Below are 26,724 nucleotides of genomic sequence, written 5' to 3'. Positions count from 1 at the left end.
CTAAACACAGTACAATAGACACGCACACAGTTGGGAGTACCACATCCAACTTCTTAAAAAACACACATCATTATACTCAGGGGTAGATGTTACTGTAGCAGTTGGTAAAAGTAGTCAGAATCACAGTTGAGATTAAACCCAGAAGTTCATCAGGCATCAAACCTCAGAATAAATTGTTTGTCATCATGACACAAGGCAGGTAATATGAGAGCAGGGGCTTCTCCTGATCTCTGAACTCTAGAATGAGAAGTCCTGATGCTGGAGATCCCCACTCCCTGCTGACACAATACTGGATTTAGCTTAATCCTACAGCAGTCTTGAAACCATCACTAGGAAGATTTCTCCAATACTTCTAGCAGATTGATTGAGGATCATTTTCACAACATAAGAGAACTTCCATAAGAGGAGTTTTTGCAGTTGTCACAAGTCTTTCCCTTGTTTCAGTACTGAAGCACTTGTCTTCTTTAATTCTCCATCGCATATAGTAAAACCTAAATAGCATTTACCATGTCATCTTAAATTCTTCCTTCCCACTGACAGATGCAATAAGACCCTACAGCTCATGCAGTCATGAACAGTATGAGTAAGGCAAACAATCGTGATAAATATATTTTACATCCTTTCCAGACATTGAAATTACCAAATTATAAAGAAGTAAAAATGCAGGATCACCTTTTAGCACTTAACAAATCAGGGTAATAAACTGCACGCTCATCTTTTAAATGCAGTGCAAAGAGCCATTTGCAAACTTTGTGCACCTCACTTACTGGTCTTCTGAGCAGGGCAAGGGATACAAGTCCTCTTAGCAACCAGGACTTTTTATATTACATAGCTACTACTGGTTGACAGATAGTAATGATTCTTGACAGAATACTCATCTTTGATCTGTTGCTGTAATCAACCACCACATGAGTACCAGGCTATTAAAATATTTTTCTGTCAAGCTCATTCAACATGCTTTAAAAGGTGAAGTCTCAGTTTCTGGTGTTTTTTTGTTGAAGCTGTTCGTAAGTATTGTTACTCATGCTGAGTATTCAGGATTTGGCCTCTAACAAATATCCCTCTGATGGATAAACATTTATCCTACCTCTCTCCATTCATCCCATGTAAGCACATGCACTCTTCTTTAAACTGTTTGCCCCTGTCAAACTCTTGTCATCTACCTGGCCCAAAGATACTCCTCATGCATTTTTCCATAATTTCTGCCCTTCTGTTTTCTCTCACTTCTTCTAATTTTCTATTCAATACTTGGTCTTTCTTCCAGCCTCTCAGAAACCTGTCATGGGAACAGTGATTTAGCAGTCTGTATGCACCACGGAGCCTGCGAAATTTAAATCAACAGCTTAGCAGACCCATCAAAGAGGCTGCCAGACCTTCTTGGCCTCACTAGAGAAGCCTAATGACTAGGAGGGAATAAACGTTAAATTAGATGGTCAAGAGAACAGAGAGCCTTGAGATTGGAGGTGGAGGAGAGAATGCAGTGCTAAGTAAGAGTGGAGATAGAGGAGGAGAAAAAGAATCTGCATGAGGTTAGGATAGCACATAGAACAGATAGACAAAACCTGACATAAATGCAACACAAAGCAACCAGATGATAGCTGAACTGGTCAACAATGCAGAAACAGTCCAGAAAGCTGGACATTTTAACTGGCTTGCCTTTACTGAAGCTAAAATCCTCAAAGCCAAAAAGATACTTCAGTGTCTCAGCAGAGGAAGGGATAGCTGCACAGCACTGTGATATCTACATGGCACACAAAGTCTGCGCTTGTGAGAAGTGAAGAGCTGGAGAGGCAAGGCCTGCTGCTAAGCAGTGGCACAGACCAATTTGCAGGAGGTCACACGGGAGGGAGCGTGACAGAGCTGGGAACTCAGCCCAGAGCTGCCAGCTCAGGCCCGCTCTCCTGCACGCCAGCCCCCACTGGCTCTCACTGTTCTCGCAGTATTTTTCAGTGCTGATGAGATAAGCAGCAAGGTTTGTTCAGCTTCTGCTTTCCCCTTTGCCTACCAGTTCATTTCTGTAGCGGGCTGTAGCATTCATATTCTGTAGATTCAGAACATTCTGGAGGTTAAAAGGCATCGATCGTTCCTGAACGTTTGACAACCAGCTCCCAGGAATCAGAGAAACGACACTGTCTCTGAGCAAATCATTGTTTCTCAAGAGAAAGAAATCCTACCAAAAGCCTGCTTAATGAAAAAACTGTTTGAGTTAAGATGTTCACTGAGATCAATAAGCAAAATGCAGAAGCAGTAGGCTGAGCCATGGCTAACAAGCATCCCTAAATGCTTTGCTGGAAGAGTGTGTCAGTACAGTAACTGCAGTGCAAGACTCTTCAGCCTGTGCAAGTCAGATCAGGGAAACACAGTAGCTGTAATAACAAAGGATACAGTGAGAACTTTCTTTGCTGGAGGCTAATGAAAATGAATTGCTCCTTTTTATATAAATATATATCTCAGAGCAAATACTCCATGATTTTTATTTACTTTTCTCAATATTTTTTTCAATGCTGAAAGCTTAGGTAATAAGTCAGAAAGATGAAAGAATAAATACTTAGAACAAGCCAAGGGGAACAGACAAGAAATCCAGACAGATTATCACCGAGGACACAAAAGAGAACAAAAACGTCGGGTCCTAACAGTACCGTCCATACAAAGCCTAAGTAAACAGGGCTGTAACAAGCAGGGTGTGAAAGGAAGGACTGAAGGCCTTTGTGCCACTCTGTAGACAGGCAGAAAGGATCTTCAGGAGCTTCTGCAGAGCCATAAGTCTCTTAATAGCATTTGGTTTCATCCAATTTCTCCTTATAATTGTGCCATCATGAACAGTATCCGTCCATCTAGACATCATTGCTCTGCAGTTAGAAGATGAGACACTGCTTCTTCTGAGCATGCTACCAATATCCTGAACCTTTTTCCCTTCCCAGCAGTGCAAATCTGTTCAGCTGGGAATCTTTCCTATCAATAAGGCATTATTTTGTGCCACTGACATGGCAGATCTGTGAAATCACAACCAGATCTAAAGCCTGCTTCATATCTCATGGCTGCAGAGGCACAGACGAAAGGGGAACTGCTTAGTAAATCACATTTCACTGGATTCACCACCAGATTTCCAACTCAGACCACTCAGGACTATGTTTTCATGTTTCTAACCAGAGCACAGGAGGAAAGAAACACACGTGCATGACGCAGAAGGCAAAAGATACTCAAATTTTATAATTCACCCTATACATCAGTGTTTCTCCTTCCAGATACTGACTATGAAGTTCTGAGAATCACCAGCAGTGAATGCCTAGTTCTAACTTTCTCTGCTGCACTTGCAGTCTCCTCTTTCTCAGCCCAGAAGGGGAGCAATGTCATTTTTCATTCCTGTATTATACAATCCTTATACTGTCTGATAGACTCAGACTTCCATCTAGACTAAAGTTAGAGCAGAATTAAGTTGTGATGAATTTAAATCTTTTACTTGCCTTAATCCAGTGGAATACTTGACACACACAAAAAAAGGACAACTGCTAATAAAAGTCCTTAAAAAGCAAACAACATAAAAATAAGAGTGAAAGCGTGGAGAAAACTTTTAGTACAAAAAATTGCAAGCTGAAAGTGTGGGAGCTCATTAAAAAAGCACTGCATAAGAACGCTCAAGGCAAATGCCATTCAAACTTTTTCTACTCTGAAGTTATTTAATCGTCACAGCAATCACAAGGGATAAGGCAATGTATAAAGGAATTGGCCTCTGTAGGCTTGCTGCTGTTCAGTCTTCTGGAAAGGTATTCACTGTAAAAGTGCCATCAATTTAAAATGCTTCTCAGTTCTGAAAAGCATTTTCAGAATCTTTCCAACCTGCAGCTCGATACTGCAAGTTGCACAGCACCCTCAGCAGTCACAAGCCAAACAATGTGGGGTTTCTGTGTGCCCCAAAAGACCTCAACTCCCTAAATGGGGGGCAAGCCAAAGCATTCAGAAAATAAAAGTATTTGTTTTAAACCATAACAGCAAAGAAAAAGCTGAAATCCTTCTCCTTTTTTATCGCTGATTCTAATAAATCACTGTTAAGATTACATTTCTTACATTAATTCCCTTCCATCTGTTCCCTGAGTATTAACTAGGCTAGCAGTGCAGCACCAGGAAAACCTATGTTTCCAAGTAATATTCATTTGCCCATTTGTCCAATAAAGAGTTTCCCTCTTTACTGCAGTTAGAATTGCACTGTTCTGCATAGACTGAATGAAAACGTGTCACAAAATTAGCATGGAAATCTTTATACACATATAAATTATTACAATTGCTATAAGGTTGTGGAGGAACCGCTCCTAAGCATGTGCTGAAGTGCTCAGATTTAAAAGATCTATGGCAGTCTGAAAAGGTGTAATGCATAAGTCCACAACTTCCCATCCCTCTAAGTTACTGGCAAAATACCCTCAGAGAAGGTTCAGCTCCTGAACCTCCATGTCAGTAAGCGATAAGAGTCTACAATCAGGATCCCATTCAACATCCCAACATCACTAGCGTGCTTAAGTTGCTGTTGTCTGGTCTAAAACCTCAGCCCAAAGGCCAACGCCTTCACTTGGATATATAATACAAATACAAAACACAAATGGGAAGGAAAGGACTTTCCTGACCAAGTCCTTCTCTCTTTCATAGCATCAGGTAGACACAGTTTAGCTGCCAAACACTGAACAACTACTGCAAAAGGGAATTAACAGCCAATGCAATATTCTTGTTCAGAAGATAAAGGAGAAGCAATCAGAACTGAAGAGCACCAGATTAATCAGAGAGGCTCTGCCATTATCTGCTTTCAAGGAGTCAAAGACTACATATCTTCTAACCAAAAAGTTCTTTCCACTGAAAACCCTCATCCCTTATTGATTTGTACCAGATCTCTGCAGATACTTCATACAGCAGAAATACCTAAATTCCCTGCTTGTTTCAGTACAACAACCAAAGACAGAAATATCTCACAAAGCTCAGAAACAGTACCTTCATTTTCTTACCCTGCTATGCCACTGCTGGTCCTGTCAAAGCTGTGTTCTTATGGCAAGCTTTTCAAATCCTAACCCTTTTCAAGTCAACAACTCTCCAGAACAAGCTGTGATGCAAAACAGCTACTTTCACTAAAGAGTAAAAAAAATAAAATTAATGCTATGGCAACAAAGAAAGACTTAGTTTTTCCTCTCAGGGACCGTGCAATTAGCATAGCATCCACAAGCACAACACGGAGAGCAATATGAAGCAAACGGGAGTGAACTGGTGCAAAAAGACACTCTCCAGCCACTCTGGAGGTGAGTTCCCAAAGAACAGCAGCATAGAATTTGATGGATGGCATTCAAAATTTCACAGTAGAGCTTTAAAAAGAGAAAGTTTTAGACTGAGAGGGTGAAGTCTTCAACCTGTTGTTGACCATATCTTAACATTCACCAAATTCTGCCAACCCAAAACAGCAGGGTTCAAAATGACCCCAGCTAAGCAGGCATCAAGGTAAATGATTGAACAGCTGCTGTCATGGACAAGAGTTTAATTAATGTAATCAAAGCCATAATTAGGTTAATTGCAGTATGCAGACATCACCAATTAACTCACAGATTGCCAGTCCCACATAACTAAAAAAGTCTGTGCTTGCAATGGACTACAGCACTGCGCTCACAGGAACACAGCAGAAGGGAATCTAAGCCACTACAGACGATGCAAAAGAAGATGTTCTGGAGGGTCTTAGCAAACAAAATAATGCAATAAGGTTCAATTTCAGGCAGCACGTAACATGCCAGTAAATCATGCTTAGTTGACAGGCATGCTAACACTTCTGTGCGCAGCAGTGCAGCTTTGGAGAGGTCTAGCACAAAGCTGACTGTGCAAAGAAGTACGTACTCTTTGAGAGAGCTTACAAAGAAACTGATATTAAGGACCAGCATAGCTAGCCCAGATTGCACAAAGTGGACAGCCTCCACTGTTTCTCCTAGTGGGCACTTTCCCGTAACACGATAATATGCTCACCCTGCCAGGATGGACCAGGCAGCTGAGGGATGCCCATGTGTCTGGGCCTGCCTGCAAGGAAGTGGCTGTTGGGAGCTACATGTGCCCCTCTGAGTCACATTAAAGTCAGGTATCATCCTGCCCCTTCCATCACTTTCAGACTCTTGTAACTGATCTAAAGAAAACAATACATACAATTCTTATGACTGTTCAGCGCTTTTACTGTCACTGAAGTGTGTATGTGACTAACCAGAAAGCTGCATCATTTTGTGTCTTCCAAAGACAACATTCCAGCAGGTCACACTTAAAGGTCCTTAAATTGTTGCTTGCTTTCTTGAATCAAGGCTTTTGCTTTTTTTTTTTTCCCAAAAAATCTCATCTGTGAGTATTCTCTAGCTGTCAAATATTGATTTTCAGCCCTGCTCTTCCTATATATCTGCTCCCAAGACAAAATCTTGCTTTGTTAAATAGATAAACACCACCCCTGTTCACAGAAATGACTGACCTTCATTATCTCAACTTGAACACTGAAAGATTTAGAAAGTTAGGAATATGAATCAAATGGAACGTGCAGACAACTCTAATAATAGATGTCGCTACATTCAGTTCCTAATACTATCACGATGGCAGCAGACAGATAATAGCAGTAAAATCAGAAATGGTAGGAAGGACTCAGAACACAAGCAATAACATAAAACACATCATCAGCCTGTGGAAGGCACAAAGCCATCAGTAAAAAAGCTCTTTGTTCTGGGGTTGAGATTCTTTTTCCCTTTCTAATGAGAAGACACTGATCCAATCAAGCTGTTTTGAATTGATGATCACAGTTGTTATGCTCTGTTTACTTGTCTGATTGTAATTTTAAAAGTCCACAGTCTGAATTACAGCATACCCAGTGTATTCACTGTGCAATGATAAAACATAGAAACAACGCAGAGATCGTGCAAGGAATACAAAAGCACAGTATGATTTTGTTGTTGCAGATATCAGCTCAGCAGCAGATACTGGGAAGGTGCCTACACCTCTCCAACTAGAGAGACTGTGTATCTTTGAGTTGCAGCTCCTGCCTGACAGCACCGGAATAATTAATGCCAGCACTGAAAGTGCAGTTGTTTCCACAAAGCACTTGAGAGTTCAAGCTAGCACAATTATCTGACACTACTAGGTTTCTTTATTAAAGCTTTTTTACCTTCACAATCTCATCTTCACTTTATCTGCTAAGCATCCTGCATCAGTTCTGTTGACATCTAGGTATGTACATTGCATATGTGAAGAAGTCATATAACCTTATATCCATCCCCTGCTTTCCAGCATCAGGGTTTTCCAAGGAGATCTGGAGAGAGATTCTGAACCAAGCTCGGAAGAAATCTCACCCATTGATGGGAGATGTTTTGTCTTCCTTTACTGCAAACACTCTCAGTGGAAACAGAAACTGAGCGGCTCCTGCAAGGTCAGTGCCTCTGCAGCTCCCCAAAGGACACTTGAGGAACAGCACCACTGGAGACGGTGGAAGATGAAATGCGTGAAAGTAAAATCTATTCCTTAAGGCAAACAGGTTTTGTGAGTTAACCATTTTCTTCAGTTTAGCACATTTATATGCTTTTCTATCTCCTGGAGCACTGGATCATTCAGAAGCAGGGCACAGGAGAGCAGCTTGCTGTCTCTACATACTTTTGCACATGGGCTTGGCACACAGTCTGGAAGAAACACAGTTTTTCAGCTGTAACCACAGCAAGTGCTCTTTTTCCACTTGAGATGAATTTACAGCCTGTTGAACCATGAGGAGCGTGCACTCCTGTAGCATTCAGAAGGACCAGCAATTAATGAGCATTTCAAAGAACAGGTCATTGGGGAAAGAAAGACTTGCTCTACAAGAATGCAACTGGTCCACCAGGTAGCCTGTAGGAGAATCCTCCAGAGCTGTTAAAACAGAGCTACTACAGGCAGAATTTTCTTGTGAGCATCCAGCAAGGAATTTATTTGACTGTGTGACCTCAAGCAAATGTTACTGTCTATCAGCCATTTTGTGCATCGCATGGTACAAAACCAGATACCTTCCTGTTAAAAGTAGAGAGCAATGTTTTCCACCACTATGAGGTCAGAGACAAACTACAGGAGTAAAGCAATGTTAGCAGTGTGCTCCCACATGCATACACACAAATAGCGGTCTCAGATTTAAGATATTTCTTTTTCTCCACCTGTACAGCCTCCTTCAGGGAAGCTGCCTCTTTTAATATCCATATATCCAAACATTATAGCACTGGAGATGACTGAAGAGTTCTATCTCAAAGCCTAAGCCTACAAACCCAGGCCCCATCCAGGAAGTGGATACACATCAGCATATTGTACATGAGGTCAACAGCAGCAACTTGAAGGAAACAGCACTTCTCATTTATATGCAGCTGTCAAACGCTTTCCCAGAGTCCTTACACAGTGCTCTCCACTTCTGATACCATCTCTTATTAAATCTCCGCTGAAGAGAAATCACAGCCATGATGCAGCTTATAAAACAGCTGTAGGAAGGAAAACCCATTACTACTTCCTCAAAGGCAGTATTTAGAATATCGTCAGCAGTGCTTTACACATGTTTGCACTGTGTGCAATGCTTGAAAGTTAATTCTGTTTCTGACCTGCTCTACCTCCATGCATGGACCAGCTTCCCAGCAGACTGTTGTTCCTCTTAGCTGAAGGTAAACTGCTGTAGAAGTGTGGCTGCACTTATTTTAGGCTCCATTATTTTTCCTGCTTTTCTGAATGAACTATCTGTCCTAGTATCTCACTGGTCAGTGAACTTCTGAATGGCATTTCACTATGCCATGGAACTTTGTGCAAGTACTCCACATACTGAAGTATCATATCCTTCCACTCTAACCCAGGCCAGCTAGAAGCATTTTCTCCAAAAGTTTGACTGTCCAGTGATAAAACACAGAGGTCCTATAAAACACTAGTTTTCCCTGCAAACTTCTGTGTTATTGAAATATGTTTCTGAACAAAAGATAACTCCACTCTAGATACGGACTACACCCTCATGAAGTGAGATATGCTTCACATTGGTATAACTATGATCAAAACACTTCAGAGTACATTAGCCCTGATAAGATCAATACAGTCAATCAGCCATACTTATGCCCTAATGCGCTCTCTTCTCCATCAAATTAAACATCTCAAATTCCCCTTTCAAGTCTTTGTCCACTTCAAAGCACCATGCTTTAAACAATGTTCTTTTAGCCATGGAGACCAAAGAAGAGAAATATCATCTGTGTTTTCTAGGTTTTCGCAGTAGGTCTTAATTTTACTGGGAAACAAACAACAACCACCTCATAAAAAAATCATCTGAGCTCAATCCCAAAGCAGTTCTTAAGTCCAATTCTCTCTCCTCAAATTTGGCCTTTGAACACTTGGGAGACATGACTAACCTCCAGCTCCCTCATATTTTTTTAAGTGAAAAATCACTCAGAATGTTTCTATTCCCAATGGAGATCTATTCAACCATGACCATGAATCTCTCTGCTCACCTGCACTCATCAAGCCACCCATTTTTGTTCTCAAGCCAGTGGCAGGAAAGGGCAGGGTTTACCCCTTACCTAACAAGAAGAATATACTTCCACAACATCCATAACAGTTACTAGCTTGATTTCTAAGCAGAAGAAAAAGAAAAGCATTTCTAATTCATGTTGATGCAAATAAAACATCAAGCTTTAATACATAAAATATTACATTCTTTACCACAAGGCGCCTTAAAGAAAGAATATGACACTGAGGATTTTACACCCTACAAGCTGTCAAAATCCTTCAGTCAGAAGAATACATTTTCTAATTTCCTTCAAGGCAAGGGGAGCTGTTAGTAATTTACCCTGTGCATTTTTCACACCAATTGCAGCAAGAGTTACTGCACTGTGGATAAAAGATATTGACATTTTCACATATACTCCCTGTTTTCTCAGGAGATCAAAATTTCTTTCATCAGGGTGCTACTGTGATAGCATATATCTTCAGATAGCAATTCACATACAGACCCATACTATTTCAGAGCTCTGTGCCTCAGAAAATAATCTGTATATGACCCACAGCAGCATCTATATCCTTTAGAACTTATTTTTATCAAATGAAAAAATCCTTCTTTAAAATATAGAAACAGCCAAACACATTCAAACTCACTGATCCAGAAAGCACAACTAGTCCTTATTCATCCTTAGGATGTCACAGGATAGCTCATCTGAGTGGTCAGGGACATCTCATGATCCATAAACCGCTGACGTTACAGCAATGGCAAGATATTTCTACTCCAACATTTTGTAACCTACAGCAAGTCTTTGAGTCCAGTAGCAATTAGGTAATATAATAGCTACCTCCTTTTTGAAGATGATGTAGAGGTGAGAGGTGCTTAGAAGATGCTTCAGATCTTCCCTAATATTGCATATTAGATGACGAGCGCCACAATGACTCATATGACTAAGTGTGCTATTTTGCTACTTTTTTTCCCCCACACCTAATTGGATTCTTCTTAGACAGAAACAGATTTTGAAATACAAAATACTCTCACGTAAAACTAAATCCTTGTCCAGCGTTTCTATCTTTCAGAAATAGTATTGCTGCTAGGGAAAAATCTCTTAGGACTGCAGAGAGAAAGAAAAATTCTGTCACACTTTCCATGCACAACAACTCTTAAGATTCTTCAGGTTGTTGGGTGTTTTTTTCCCCCCTATAAGGAGCAAAATACTCATCTTGTTTGTTATCCTCCAACTAACTGCCTGAAGCATTCCTGCTTCCTTCCCCACTTCTGCACTTTCAGCTCATGTTCTGGACACATCAGGTGCTTCTCCATAAACACCACATTGAGTCACGTTTCTTCAGAACCTCAAATTATAAAACAAATTGGCAGCGTATGTGGATAAAAGTTTGAAAAAGCCACCAAATTTCAGTGTTTAAAATCTACTAATAAGAAACAAGGTTAGAAATTGCCTAAGAAAAGCAAAACACCACACTAATGAGATTACCGCAGCATGTGATATTAAAGACATCAGGTGAAAAAGACACCCACAGCAGGGATACTTATTTGTTTTCCTTATTCTCCTCATCACAATTCAGTCACCCGAGGTAAAAATTTAGATACTGCGTGACAGAGAAAAAGCAATTATCTGTCACATTGCTGGAGTCTGAGCTCTCATCCACAACTTCAAAAAAACAAATGAACAATTAACACTCAACAGCTTTCATCTTCCTCCCTGTCCAGCTGAACACTTTTTTTTCCTCCATTTGCATTTCAAAAACCTCCAGTGTCTCAGAGATCAAGATTAAACTCTGCAAGAGACAGAAGACTGCGAGAATGTTGTGATTTTCTTCCCCCCACCCCACCCCCCAAAAAAAATCTCACTTTAAAGACGATCCTGATCAGATTTGCGTGATTCTGACAGTGACTTGGAGTCACATTTCCTGAGATTATTCTAGCAATTAAATGCTAGTATATTCAGAGGTGGGGACGCTCCCTAGAACCATTAGGCTGAAGCACAGCCTGAAATTTTGAGTCATTAATGCAAAATGACACATCACAGGACGATTCATCAAGATACAGCTCTGCAATTTTTTTTCTACTTTTTTTATTTTCCTCACAACCAAAATTACATGGCAAATTTACCCTTGCCATTTGCAAATTGCCTTCTGCAGGGAATATGACAGCAGGAATTTCATTTAGCTTTAATCTGGTCATCTACACTTTAAATAACAATAAAGAGAGCATTGCTTACTCAATCTCGCATAGTACAAAATGATACCTCACACAGAATTAGCTCATATTTCCCAAAAGCAGACCAGGAAATGAAGTACTACCAAATTAATATACTCAGAAAAATACACATTTTATTTCTTCAATAAATATTGCTTGGAAGCACGTTGTGGTGAGTAGATAACTAACCCCATATAAATGGGGCACTGGCCATATAGCTATGGCCATTAGCACAGACAGATTTATTACAGGATTAGCACTGGTGGTATGAACCTGAAAAAACTTTGCAGCCTATCTTAGCCTGGAGACAATGAATTTGGTAGGAGTGAGCTATTTACATAGGTGTCATGTACCTATGACATAGAGTCTGCCCTTCCACCAGCTTCACCATCAGCGTTTAATGTTTTGCTAATATCTCTCCTTTAAAAATCTGCAGGCCTCTGATGCCCTTTTCCTAAGAGGAGGCAGCTTTTACAAGCTACAGTTCTGGGTTTGGAGATTGCTATGTTGTGAAGTCTGTCAGCACTGACTGCACCCCTCCAGTACACTCCATACATACCAAATATCAATGACAAATACGTAGGCCAGACACCCAGATGCTTCAGCTCATCAGCAGCTCTGAAAATGCCACCATGAGCTGGTGCAGTCCCATGCTTGCTGATGAGAGATCCCGGTTCACTGCACTGAAAACTGCATCCCTCAGGAATCAACTGCCTGCCAGATTGCCTAAACAACCAGAAAGCCTACAACAATGTTGTCAGTCCGCTTTCTTGTGATCACAATGACTTTGGGGTTTGGGATTCTAATGCTTTTTGTCTTTTAGTTTTTGGTTTGTTTTTGTTGTTGTTGTTTTTACTTTCTTTAGCTTTAACAGGAATAAACAAGGTATTTTACCATTTGGAGATAACCAGGCCAAATTATACTCTGGCAGCCAAAACCTCCTACTAACCTTCAGAGAGAAACTCCCTCCAGACTTTCTCATGGTTCTGGCTCTTTGCTAGAACTTGGAGTAGCTGAGAAGCAGATCCACGACACATTTGGTGGTCCTTTATTATGGGCAAAGCATCCAAGGAAAATAACATTCAGAAATCCCAAACAGTTGCTTAGCAATTATACCAATAACACATCAGCTCTTCAAATATCATGAGCAGCTTCAACAAACAACCAATAAAGCACAGATGAGAAGAATGAGGAAATAGATCTGGGAAGACCATCTCTACTTATTTAATAGAAAAAAGAAAATTTTTTTTAATTAAGAATTACTAACTTGAGTAGTGTTGCTCATGGCTAAGATAAACGACAATGAAAAGCAATTCAAAGCTATCAGTCACACAGAAAGCATCCCAACCACGACTTGAGTGGCTAGAGAGAATTCTGTGGTACCTAGAAGATCTTTGCCACATTGCCAGGGATAATGCTGAGGAATAGATACCCCAGAAACCCTATTTCAAGGGCAGAGTTTCTTTTTCTCTTCCAGCACAAGCTCAATTTAAAACAAAACAAAACAACCACCAGACATTTGCAGTAAGCATGCATACAGGAGATGTTTTGGGTTGGAAGTCTCACAGGCCCTTGTGCTCAGCCTGTGGGTGACAATCTCAGCAGAACTTCCTTTAGATGAGTTAAGCACTGTAGTTCCAGGAAGTTTCTGGCCAGCCATGAGAATTTACCTTGAAAAGGTACTAAAAGCTTGAGACCTTGCAGGGTCTCCCAAAATAAGCATGATAGATTTTGCTCAGTTGCTCAAAATCCAGATAGGCATTCATCAATATTACATTATAGGTGGAAAATGCAAAGCATTTTTAGAACAGTTTATCCCTATTCTACCTGCAAAGCAGGGGGATTGCTGACACAGTGCTCAGATATGAAAACTGCAAATGAAAGTCTTCAGGTTTTTGCTATTGCTTAGGAAAAATAAACACTACACTACCCAATCTGACAGCTTCACTGAACAAAATATATGAGAGCTGTTATTCCAAGGCACACATCTCCACAGGGGAGAAAGTAAAAATTGCATTAGCTTTATTTTTTTTCCTCAAGTATTAAAAATGGAAAATATATATCTTTCCCTCATCTGCAGAAAGTGGCTTAAAACCTGTTTTTAACATATACATCAGCCTCTCTGAAAGATCTGTCTGCAGACATATTCTGACACATATTAATTAGCAATTTAGTGCCCATCTATGAAAAAGGATAAGCATATACATTTTCATTCATTTGCAACGAAGCTGAGGAGTTAATAGCTTTTACTTTCAGTTGTAGGGCTCATATTTTAATAAATAGACAGATACAGTTACATGTATACACATACACACACCCTCTCAATAAACAGGGGCAAAAACACACACGTCAGTTCACCGACAGATATGAAGACAGCGCATGTTTTACAGTACTGTAATTCACCATATGTGAAGGAGAAACAGCTACATAGGAACACATGCATCTTATCAGGCTCAGTGAACAAAAATGCTTAAGAGCAGACAAAGGGTACTTCACCTCTATATCGTAAAATAGATCTGTTTTTCCCAGACAGATGTGCATTATTTGAGGTTAAGACTGAAGAACATTTCCTACCTACCCATTATCTCCCTTCACTGTGGCTGACCAACGGAACACACATCCTGAGAGCTGTGTAGTCCCTCACAACTCTAATCAGGGTTTGCATCTACTCATGTCAGAACAAACAATAGTAAAACACTGTCTCCCTGAAAACAGTAGCCATCATGAGGTCAGTAGGATAGTGCACAGAGATGCCGCATTTGAGAATACAAGAATACATTCCCACAGGAGGTGGCTCCTAAGACCAAAGCACACAGCATGCTTTATGCTTTGCGTTCATATAAAAGCAAACAGCCCCACAGGCTCCATGCCCACATGCAGCTGTTTAATCTCAATCAGCCCTTCCAGTTTCCATGCATCACTAATAAGACATACCCACCCCTCCTTCCACAAACCCACATATCTTAAACTTTTTACCAGGCCTCCATTTGTGCTCACTCAGTCATAATTCCCACTGGTCCAAGATACAGATACATTAGTGAAGTTAACTGAACAGTAAGTGGATCTATTAGTTACTGTAACACTATAACATGATAGAAAGCCCAGCAATGATAGAAGGTTTGCAGAGTCCTAGGCTGCAACAAATGAGGATATGCTCAAATGCAGCAGCCATAGACACAAAAAAAAAAAAAAGGGAAAAAATCTGCTTACCCTTGGAAGGCCTCAGATATGGAGGAATCTCCAACAAGGGACCCCTAAGTGAGGTCTAGGAAGGGGTGGATCCTGACTCCACCAGGTGCAATCAATCAGGTACATTGCTTGCACCTGAGCTCCCCTGGGTTGGCCTTGCCTTCCCACCAGGTGTTCAATCACTGCTTCAGGCCACAACTTGGCATTTACACTACAGTTATCATAACAAAATACTGAATAAAAATGAAAATGGAACTAAGGTACTTCTTTGAACAGCTATCTGACACTGTAGCAAAGTGCTATTATCAGTGGTCTACTAGGAGATAACAACGCATAGATATATTACTGCCTCTGGATCAGGCTCACAGGTGTCAGCAATGGAGAGAATGGGATAGACCATCTGTGGCTGAGCACAAGAAAAGAATGAATTTTGTCTTATGGAAGATGGAACATAATTAGAGCATTAACTGTGGCACTATTTGCATAAGAATACCGAACACATAACGAAGGACTCTACTAATGCTCCTTATGGTCTCAAATACCTGTAGTATACTGAGCCCATCTGAGGCAAGTGCTCACCATGCACTGAAGTGACACCAATGCCAGCTTCCTGTGTGTGAGCTACACAGACCATGGAAAGAAGGTGGAGGCCACAGACACCTTCACACCTTTTCACCACCAGCTTTATTTCAAGAAAATTCAGGTTCTTTCCCAAATGAAAAGAGGATCGCAATTTCATAGGCCATCTCTGCCAATATAACTGTGAGTATGGGCTTGGCCAGCCATGGCACTGTTTAACAAACTGCTGGCTGGTTGACACAGTGCATATTACTACTCCGAAGAGGCACAGGATAAAAGCCACAAATAGAAGGAAATTTTATCACTTTCTTTTTAATCAGCTGAATTTTCCACCATCAGGCTAATGGAAGCTCTACTATTTATTCACAGTTGAGAGGTTAATTGGCCCAAGGGGAAAAAATTACTCTCCTATTAAATATTTCCAATTTATTTAAAGTCAGACTTTGCTGGAATTTATTTGAACCATTAATGCTGGTTGTTATATATATTTGTCCCCAAGTAACCTTTTCCTCTTGACACTATAGTGACAGTTTAGGGATCTCAGTAACAATTCTGTCAGCACACTCAAAGGAAAAGTTCCACTGTTATTTCCATTTCACACACAAAATTTGTGAAATGTGAAGCACTGTTTCAATGGACTGTTTAAATATGCAGCTATGTATGCTTGCCTACACCCAGTCATTCCAAAAATAAGACAAATTCACACAGTTCTTAAGGACACCTTCTAGCAGGGGAGAAGTTAATGGAGTAATAAATCTGAAGTTGGGCTCCGCAGATTCCACTTAGCTTCAACTGGAGCTTCAGTCAGTCAAACTGTTAGGATCATGGAAAGAAAATGGAATTCCCTGTGCTACTCAAAGATGAGAAATGAACTGCTGCCTTCACACACCATCAGAGCACAGTTTTGAGCATCACTGTGTACTACTCCACTGAATTATTACAACAACACAAAAGGGGATTTTCAGTGCAATTCCACTCTCTTGTGCTTATTTGCTAATGAAAATGGATTTCTTCTCTTCCACTACAGGCCATAGTTTGAGTACTGCAACAAGAGCACTTCAGCTTTTACATTCATCATTTAAAGATATTCAGCAAATGACAGGGTCTAAACCAAAGATCATATCTCCAATAAACATTTAATCTATAGATGTTTGTGGAATAATTTATTGGTTCTCAAGGTTTCTGCCCTTTGAGTTCCTAATACAACCTGATCTTTTACCATCAGGAAGATACCACAACACAGTTGCCTGACGTCTTTTAAACCAGTTTTCTGCTAATATCAGAAAACTCGTGATAGAAACCAACTTGCATAGGAAGCTTATTAAACTGTTTGTTGTCATCATTTTTCACCCCAAAAATAAAATTAATTGCACAAGCAATGATAAAAATATAAACAAATAATATATATTTTAGCTGCTCAAGAACTTAGCTTTAAATTATTTTAAAGTTTACTTGCATAGGACTTGTTTTCCAGCTTGTGTAGATATGATTAGCAAAAACATACCACAAAATATGTAAACACTTCATGGTTTTGAGATCTGCATCACTAAATTAATTGTGCTATTAATGGTAAAACGTAAGAGAGAAATCATATACCTTTTATTTTTTACTAATGGGCAGTAACACATTGGCAGAATTGATTAGGAGTGCTTATTTCTGATGCTTTGGTCACAAATCTATGTGACCAAACATACATAAAATGAGAAGCAAAACAGGAAAATGTAGCCACAACTGTGATGTGAGTACAGAGGCCCATAACAAACATGCTACATGGCCAGCAACAATTATAGATTTTCCTGAGTGACACAGAAAAGCTCCAGCCAGAAGACTCCTTTTCCCTCATCCAGATTTATCCCCCAATACATTTGCCCTGTATCTTTGAGGTTCCTAACAGATCAGACAAAATTCTTACAAAAGTAACCTAGTTCTAGCTCACATCAATCTTTGAGAACTTAATTCTACAGGCAAAACAGTGTTATTTTAATACAACATTTTATAGTGGAAGAATCTGTATCAACAGTTAGGCATCAAACAGCAGAAAGCTGTTTAATTCTTCTCATCCTCAAGGATGCTCACAGCTCAAAACACCTTGCATGCTAAAACAATAAGACCCTGTAAGAGCCAGAGAGGTAAACCAAAAGATTGGATCACTTAACTGCCATTCCTGCAAACACACATTATGAACAGTCCTAATGGTTTCCAAGTAGCTGTTCATAGGATAGAGATGTTCAGATATACAGATATTTATCAGGGCAGTTATTTCAGGTTCCAGAAGTCCAAACAAATCTTAAAAAAAAAAAACAAACAGTTTCTACCAAACATGACTCTATTCATGAGATTTGAGATCACCAGACTACTATTTTTTAAAAACTTGCTGAAATGAGAATTCATTTCACAAATCAAAGCAGGTATCTATCAGTTCTCACCATGTAAAAATTCTAATGCTTTCCATCTCACTTTCAAATGAAGTGTTTGGAGCAGGAATAACTCCAAAACATCCCCCCCCACACATTCTTGATTTTATAAAGGTTATATTCATTGGTACTCACTGCACTGAATAATAATAATAGTACTGGCTATTGGTTTCTAGACAGTATCACAAATGTAACATGCAATGAACAATAAGACAAAGGTCAGGCTATTTCATATAAAATGGGTACCTTCATCAGGAGCTATGTTTGGAAGCCTGTTCTGCACTACACTGCCACGTTGTCTCATGCACTTTCTCCTGAGGAAACTCTGTAGTTTTCTCCAAGCTTTTCATAAATTCCACTTCTACTGCTAGCATGTTTTAATAAGATGACAGGACTTTTAGAAGCAAGAAAAAGCTATGAGAATAAAATTAACAATTTTTACAGATAAAAAGCCCTAATCTCTACTCAATCAAGAATGCTCGTCTTTCTACTCCCAACATTCAGCTTGTTTACCACTGCATGTGTAATTTCAATACAGGATTTCATTTCTGCTGTAAAATAACATACATCAGAATCAAAACTGCACATTACTATAGTGCAATGGTGGTGCTAATTGAGTTTCATTATATATTTGGCTTAATTTTCTGCTTAGCAAGGGCTTTTTTTTCTCCCCTAAATATATTATTATCATACATAAGCTTCTGTCTTTCTTCACAACAATGATGTGCTCTTCCATGTATGAAGTCTTTTTTATTTTTTCCCCTTATTTTGATTCAAATTACACCATTATATAGAAAAGCACGACCAAGTTCAAGAGCAGTCACCGTATGGCACATACCTGCAAGTAAGTCTCCAGGCACTTTGCATGGACCAAAAACTGGCCAGCCTGGCTAATGTGAATCCATTGCGACAAGGAAATATGAGCCAGAGGGGTGCCCAAGGCCAGTGGCACTGTATTTACTTCATGATCTGACTGTGTGCTCTGCCCTCAGTGGAGTTCATGGCCTCTAGAAAGCTACTGTTGCCTGTATTCTGTGAAGATGCTCCTGGGTTTCTCCCCACTCTGTCACCTACTTGTCCAATGTACACAATGCTCAACATGCCAAGATTTTGCATTCCAAATTTAAGCACATACCAAATCCAAGCACAAGGTTGTCTATGCTCACGCTGGTATTTTAATTTTTAGTACCTTGAGCTTTAGACATTTTGTTGTTTACTTACATGAGATACTGAAAGGATATTAAAAGAATATTGTATCCAAAATGACTGAATTTTTGCTAGTCAAAGCAATATTTCCATCTGTGATTTTAAAACTAGCCAGTAAGAAAGTGTGAATAACTGTATCGCCACCAAAATATTTTGCTTTTAAAATGCATGATAACATTTGGCATTATTCTAGATGCCCATACGTCACTCAGTGTTCATGGCACATAGCTCTCTGACATTGTGTGACAGACAAAATCTCTAATACTTACAGCCAATCATCATCATTGCAACAGCAAAGATCTTCTCCCCATCTGTAGTGGGTGCAATGTTTCCAAATCCAACACTGGTGAGGCTGGTCATTGTAAAATACAATGAGGAGATGTAGACAGAATCCTTGCTTGGCCCACCTTCCCATTTTCCAAAGCCAGATGTGTTAAAACGGTACGGTGTTCCTATTGACATTCCCAGCTGATAGAGCCAGCTCTCAGTTCGGATTGTGTTTGTATCCTCATCGATAACTTCATAATCTCCTATGCTGTACCAAATGCAGGCCAACCAGTGTGCTGCAAGACCAAACACACACACCAGCAGAACCAAGACTGCTGCTCCATATTCTATGTAGTGATCCAGTTTCCGAGCAACACGACCCAGACGAAGTAGTCTGACCACTTTAAGTGAACTGAAGAGGCTACTGATGCCCTAGAAGGATAAGAACAGTGGGCATTAGAATCCAAGACCGAAGCAATGATATTTGTAACTGACATTTGCAAAGACATAAGATGATCTATCAGAATTAAGGGATCATCAGAAAAAAGAGACTGCGAAACATGAACAGCTTCTTATCTTTGTGAACTAACATTTTGCAAGTTGGCCACTGAGCTTCCCCTTTGGGTGGTTTTGATAGGTCAACAAATACCTGTGTAAAGGCTTCAAATGATAGGTATGCTCAGTTGTGCAGGTAAACTGCCCCTCAATGCTACTTTAGTCTGGCTGAAAATAAATATAGAAATCAATGACCATTAAATAACACAAATCTAATATCTGAGAGGAACATAGTAAGACACCTACTGAATTAATTCCAGCAGTCAAAGTCATGAGCCTCTCATAGCTATGTCTGACTTTCACATCAGCTCTCAGAACGATCCTGGGCAACACATGCTCTATTTTCTCAAATATAACATATCCTGCAGTATTTAGGTCAGACAAATGAGGAAGATAAATAAAGGTGGTCTAAAAAATGCTGGAAGTACCAAGTAATTTGTATTTTTTCAGTGCAAATGTGATTCCTGTGGCTTTACTTTCATGCATACATTCACATACTATCGGACTTTCTATCTCAGATGGACCGCACAAAGATTAAGTACTTCAAATATCTCACTGTCTAATCCCCACGTCATTTTTTCTGACAGCTTTGCTATCACTGTAGTATTTCTGTGCTAATACCAATACAGCTCCCATAAAACAGAATTAAGCCAGCATGTAGGATTTTTTTTATGTTAACTCTTAGACTGATTTGCATTCCCAACTAAAAGTAGTTAAATAAAAACAAAAATTCAAGGCCATTTGGGAAACTAGAAGAGCTGAACAATCTTTCATAAAAGACCTTTACTTCCCCCCCTCCGCTTCCCCCTTATCACAATGGCTTTCATACAGAGAAGTCTGATTAAAATTTAAATAGACAGGTTTAATGAGTATTTCTGGAAATGTATAATTGCATACTTCTGGTCACCAGCTTTTACTGGAAGTTTGTTTATTCCCAAATAAATACAACCGCTTCAGTATCTAAGGCAGGTTCAATGCACTAGAAGAGATGTTTTATTAAATAATTACCTAAAGCATATTGACTCATGTTCCCCAGGACTGCAGCAATGTATTTCCTCTTTATTTCATGAATTTGTCATGATTACATTGGCTCATTTTCAGAGACAGATACAATTTGTTACCTCAGAACACATTATCAATTTCCCTTCAGGGGAGGGAAAGCAGGTACTTCTGTATGGAGTATGGAGGGAAAAAGAAAAAGGGAAAAGAGAAAACATAACAAAAACAAACTATAATTTGATCTTTAAGGCCCCTTCTAACCCGAGTCATTCTACGATTACCATATTTTAGCAGCTGGGCTTGTAAGCCCCTGAGTGATGAGCACGTCAACATTCTAAGTATCTGCATTCTAGTACTACCACACAGCCTTACAGTCTTCTTCCTCAGGACCAAAGTCCATTTATCCTTTCTATCCTTCCAATTTTAACAGGAAAACAATACTCTACTACATTATGAGAATTCACCAGTAATTACCAACTTTTAGTTTTAGTCTAAAAGTTAAGCCTTCAGTCACACTGTGCTTTTAAGTCCATGGCAATGGCAAGGAAAAAATTACATCCCAGCATTCTAAAACCGGTTTAAATTTTGCTGGAAAATGACATAATATTTGTTTGATAAAATGATGTTCATTGCTGGATTAAAAATAAATAAAATAAAATCTGCTTGTCAGTGAGTCCTACCAAATGAAAACAATGATTCAGCAATGATTCAGGAAGGACTTAGATGTTTGGGGATCTGATTAATTCTTAATTGAGTTAGACTGAAAAGAAGGACTAGAAATACCAGGGGTGCAGGGGATGGGGAGAAAGAGAAGAGGAGCTAAAGGAGCTGGATATAAAAATAGGACCACAAAGTACAATATCTGAAATTAGATGAAGAAAAGTTTAAAGCAAATAGCCTTCAGAGCTTCGGAACAGAGTACTTGGAGATCAGAGATCACTGTATTCTTATCCGACCTTTCCTTGCAAAACACCCAAAAAGCATTTCAAACAATGTAAACTCAGAAGAAACATTTTGCCTGTTCTAAGTGGATCAATACAAAAAGGAAGAAATGTGTACAGAAATATTTCTAAACAATTCTCTTAACATTTCCTATGTGACAATTTCAAATTGTTGCAAACAGTGAAAACTTAATAGCCTATTTCATAGACTGTTAAGCAGAAAAAAATCAGATAATTCCCCAAGACTTTAAAACAGTATTTTTTTGTCCCTAAATTTAGCAACTAAAATTTTAATACCCATGGGAATAGATCTGCTGGATTCAAAATTGACATTTTTAGATTACTGCTTTCCAAAATAGAAGTGTGCTTTTCGATTACTGTCCATTCTAATGCTCTTATCTGAGCAGATTATTTTTATGCTTTTACCATACAGATGTCGCCATGATGTCACACACAAAAAAGAACTTGAACTCAATTTACTCCTCTTGATGCTTGTGCCACCCTCGTAGCTCTGCTCCTGCTATAACATTTGAGAGGCAGATTCAGAAACGCTCAGAGTTCCTCCTGCCCAGACAAAACCTTGGTTCATAAAGAACTAGAAATTGTTCTACAGGTCTGTTCTGCAGATGCCCAATAGCCCCCTCCCAAATGCTTTGCTATAAAGAATCAATTTTAGGCATCTACAATGAAGACGAGAAAGGACAGAATAAGTAATATCCCACCAAGTGCAATCTAGGCTAGAATTACTCAGAGAAAGTTGCACCTGATTGTATTTCACAGATCCCTCCTCTGGGGAGTATGTTGTAAAAGCTAAGAAATCTCTTCTAAGTCCCTGGTAGAAAATCAGTACATTTTTAAATATATTTTTCTACAGGGAAAAATTGTCAGCACAAAATGATGAATTTCGCACAGCCTTATATAACAAATTGTTTGAAGTAAGTGAATGAAACTAAACATTTTACTGCTCATATCCACATGAAGTTGTCTGCTGGTTTTGGCTGGGATAGACTTCGCTTTCTTATGGTGCTATGTTTAGGATTTGTGACAAAAACAGCATTGACAACAGATACATTTTAGCTCTTGCTGAGCAGTGCTGGCACAGCACCAAGCTCTTTCCTGCTTCTCATACTACCAAGGAGGCTGGGGGTACAAAAGAAGCTGGGTGGGGACACAGCCAGGACAGCTGGCTCCTGCTAAACGAAGAGATATTCCATACCACACAATGCTATACAAATGGGGAGGAATTTTCCAAGGCTGTCATTGCTCCACGCCTGGCTGTGCAGCGGTCACCTCACAGTGCACAATGACTTTTACTATTTTCTGGTTTTTTTAATTATCAAATGGTCTTTATCTCAATCCCCAAGCTTCTAAATTTTGCCCTTCCAGTTCTCTACCCCCCATTCCACTGGGGGAGAGTGACAAAGTAACTGCAGTATTTAGCTGCCTCCAAGGGTTAAAACACAACAAGTTGCTGACATATATTCAAATATTTAATATGCTGGCTGTTTTATTTTCATTGCTAGCGATGGCTTATGCATGGAAATTGAAACATCTGTAGTAAACCAAAGGGCAAGGTCAAAGCACTGAGAGCCAGAAGAAACAACTAGGTATTCTCTGAGGGAGGGATTTGTTCCGTTTCTCTTTGAAACAAGACATGGGATGAAAAACTTCAGCAAAGATGTAAAACGTGCCTTTCTTCCCACCTCCTAAAGCCAAACTACAGCTTGGACTTTAATAATAAATTTATGATGGTACAATAGTATTCAATTTTTATGTTGTTATTTAATTTCCACACAGACAGAATGAAAACAGACAAACTAAGCATTAAGATATTTTTTTCTGGGCTCCAAGGAAGTGTAATTTATTTACAACTATCTATTTTTAGAAAAAGAAATACTGACACACATTCGCTCTAGGATTTCTAGCACTTTCTTATGCATAACAGTTGATGTTCTGTCTTTATTTCAATTAAAGGGAGATGCAGGAGAACAGAAACCGAACCACTGCAAGAATGAGAATGAAACAGAACAAACAAAAAAAAATAAATTATTTGTCCCAAAAAGAAAGACAGTTAACCAGAATTATCACTAACATAAGTGAGGCAAGAGCCATGGGAAGCAATACCTTGCTTCTTGGCATTTCATTCCTTAGTCAGCTGTACTGCAGCCTGGCAGGAACATGGCAGCCCTGTCTGCTATCAGGTCATTATTAGGACTCCTGATTTTTGTTTTTTTGCCTTTTCAATTTTCTTAATTAGGTCTCAGAATGTGACCTTTCCTACAGATTGCTGTACTCAGCAATGAACAGATGAGACAACATTATGCACTCAGGTCAAAATCAATATCTAAACTCTCTGGTTGCTGCTGTGGTTTCTAGTACTGAAGAAAGCAGATCTCTGAACTCAGAATGCTCATTTTAGTCAGACAACCCCCAGATTGGTTAGAATTCATGGAAAAACCAGCTATAATTCATGTATGCGAGCACTGGGTGTGAAAAGAGATTAAAAGGCTGATTTTTTATTTATAAAGCTTGCCTTGCACATATAAACCCTCACAGAAAACCAGCATATGCAGGAAACAAACTTTCTCTTTAAAGCACCAATTTTAAGAGGAAAGACGGGGAAAAAGATACCATGCAAGTAACGTAAAGCTTCCAATTGCTATTTACCCATCCCACATTCCACATTACCAAATCAAAAATGTACCCATGTTATGTCCCGCCTGTAAGGGGAGGAAAGCAGTGACCAGAAAGTTAGAAAATAGTTTTTGTTGGTCTTTTACATCCTTACAGACAGCTACCTGTTTACCAGTGCTTCTGATTCAAACAACCAGCCAATTCCAGAAGCCTTTTTTAGTTTACTTGGCAAAACAGCCAAATAAAATTTAGTATCACAGGCATCCAGTACCACTTAATCTTAAATTTGAATCCAATCCCTAATAGAAAACAGACTACACAGCAACCACTTAACTATTCAAATAAATACTCTTTGCCATCTCATCTGATTTTCTGCCTCAGATCAATACAAGTATGCTGAACTGGGGAAAAAGAACAGGGTAACTGATCCCGGTCTCTGAAATATTCTTCCCTTTATATGCAGTACAACTCAAACAGCAGCTTTTTAAAATAATTTAGACTCTAATAAATTCAATTAGCTCTCCTTCATAGGCAAAGGCTATCACCATACATTATCACTGAAAATGTAGTTCAGTGTTCTAATTCCATTGCTTCTGTAGACTACTGCTCTTTCTTTAACAGTATGATAAATCATGTCATGCTTTTCAAAGCTATGGAAAAGCAGCCTTGAAATATAATCACATCCTCACTTTCTCATGACTTAGCCAAAACACTAACCTGAACTAGCAGTGAGAAAAAGAGCTAACTGGCATCCTATCAGCCACAAGCAAAACCTATGGAGTAGGTGCTGGACAGGGCACCCTTCTTTAGTATCCTCTTTTGGGAAGGCCTATCCATTAGTAGATAACATAGATGCTTCCAAGCCGCCAAGGTATATAAACCTGGGGGAGACCAGGGAAGTATGCAGAATTTAAACGAACTGAACAGCTTACGCACACTTAAGCACAGGAAAGAATCCTTAATGGTTGAATGTCAGAAAAACTCTACAGTGCTAACATGCAACACCAACACAGTTTGTAAAACAGCGGGTTCTGAAGGCAGCCTGCTCCTCAGAAGGGCAGCATAAAAAAGGCACTTCATTATAAGTATGGAGGTTGGGTTTTAAGGCATTCATCCCCTCCCATATTCTGTCAGCACATCCACGAAATGTGCTTTACCAACATTTCTACTATGCTTCAATCTTTTAGCTGCTTTGTTACAGACATTATAAAGAAAATAGGTTATGACTTAGCTTAGCTTTAGTTTTAATCAGCCACAAAAAGACATTTATTCATTACCAGATTTATCAATAGACTTGACTCACATGCAAAACTAATTAGACAGACCCAAATAGGAGAGATGAACTACACAGTTTCAAATGAATATTAAATTATATACCAGTCTACCATTTAGAAGTCTTTCTATTTTCCAGTTTCCACAACTAGTGGAAATTAAATATATATTTAAAAATATATATGGTAAAAAAAATCTAGAGAATTGGGTATAGCTACTTCAGTAATTCCTAGATAGTTCATTTGTATTAGCAGGAGAGATTATTCCACTAATAAGATTTAATTTAATCTATTGTAAAAGTACTGCCTTGCATTTGCCAAAAACCTGACCAGCAATGCATTCATTTTATCTGCATACAACTCACTGTACTTTCAAGTTGCACCATGGTCCCTTAGCACCAAACAGCTTAATTTACTTTGATTATTTCTGTATTGTGTATTTTTTCTGGGACCTTTTTTTTTTTTTTATCATCATACATTTTGTCCTTTGAAAGTTATATGTCTTCTTTGTCTAAATGCTAGTTTCTCTCTTATTGATCCACTTAAATGAACCGTAGATCATTTCTATTGAATACACCTTTCCTGATGATCATTCACTCTCATTTATTTATCTCAACTACTAAGAATGATATACAGTTCACATTTCAGTATCAGCCAATAACTAATCACAGTGTTCCACTCAAATATACACAGGGAGCTTGTAGTAAAAACTGCTATTTCAGAGATATATACAATGCTGACATGACTGGATTCCACTCCCAACATGAAATTTCACAACACTGTCACATGTAATAAGTCAAATTGATTCCAATACAATTTATATCTTATGGGATTATGGATAAAAACCACAGTATAAAATGGCTTGAGCTGACACTGCAGAAATATGATTCAACTTGCTTTGGGATACAAGGTCTTAGATTGCATTGCCCTTGGAAAAGAACTTCTTTAAGTCTGTTTTTTATTAAATTTACTGACTGACACAA

General features: G+C 39.1%; 1 protein-coding gene across 6 annotated transcripts in view; it reads right to left on the bottom strand.

Annotated features, from left to right (window-relative positions):
* KCNH1 (potassium voltage-gated channel subfamily H member 1) overlaps positions 1-26,724 on the bottom strand; it is a 164,178-nt gene that overhangs the window by 96,123 nt on the left and 41,331 nt on the right. For all 6 annotated transcript variants that reach the window (XR_001553869.3, XR_001553870.3, XR_001553868.3 and 3 more), the window contains exon 7: positions 19,344-19,773. Coding sequence is in view for 2 of the 6 variants with exons in the window: in XM_015857406.3 (XP_015712892.2) it covers positions 19,344-19,773 (430 nt within the window). In the remaining 4 variants the exon portion in view is untranslated. The remainder of the gene's footprint in view (positions 1-19,343; positions 19,774-26,724) is intronic.

The sequence above is a fragment of the Coturnix japonica genome, chromosome 3 (assembly GCF_054131305.1).
Source record: "Coturnix japonica strain WE chromosome 3, WE-NBRP24, whole genome shotgun sequence".
Classification (NCBI taxonomy): Eukaryota; Metazoa; Chordata; class Aves; order Galliformes; family Phasianidae; genus Coturnix; species Coturnix japonica.
The sequence above is the reverse complement of the archived record's forward strand: the minus strand, read 5'-3'. Positions and strand labels throughout refer to the sequence as shown.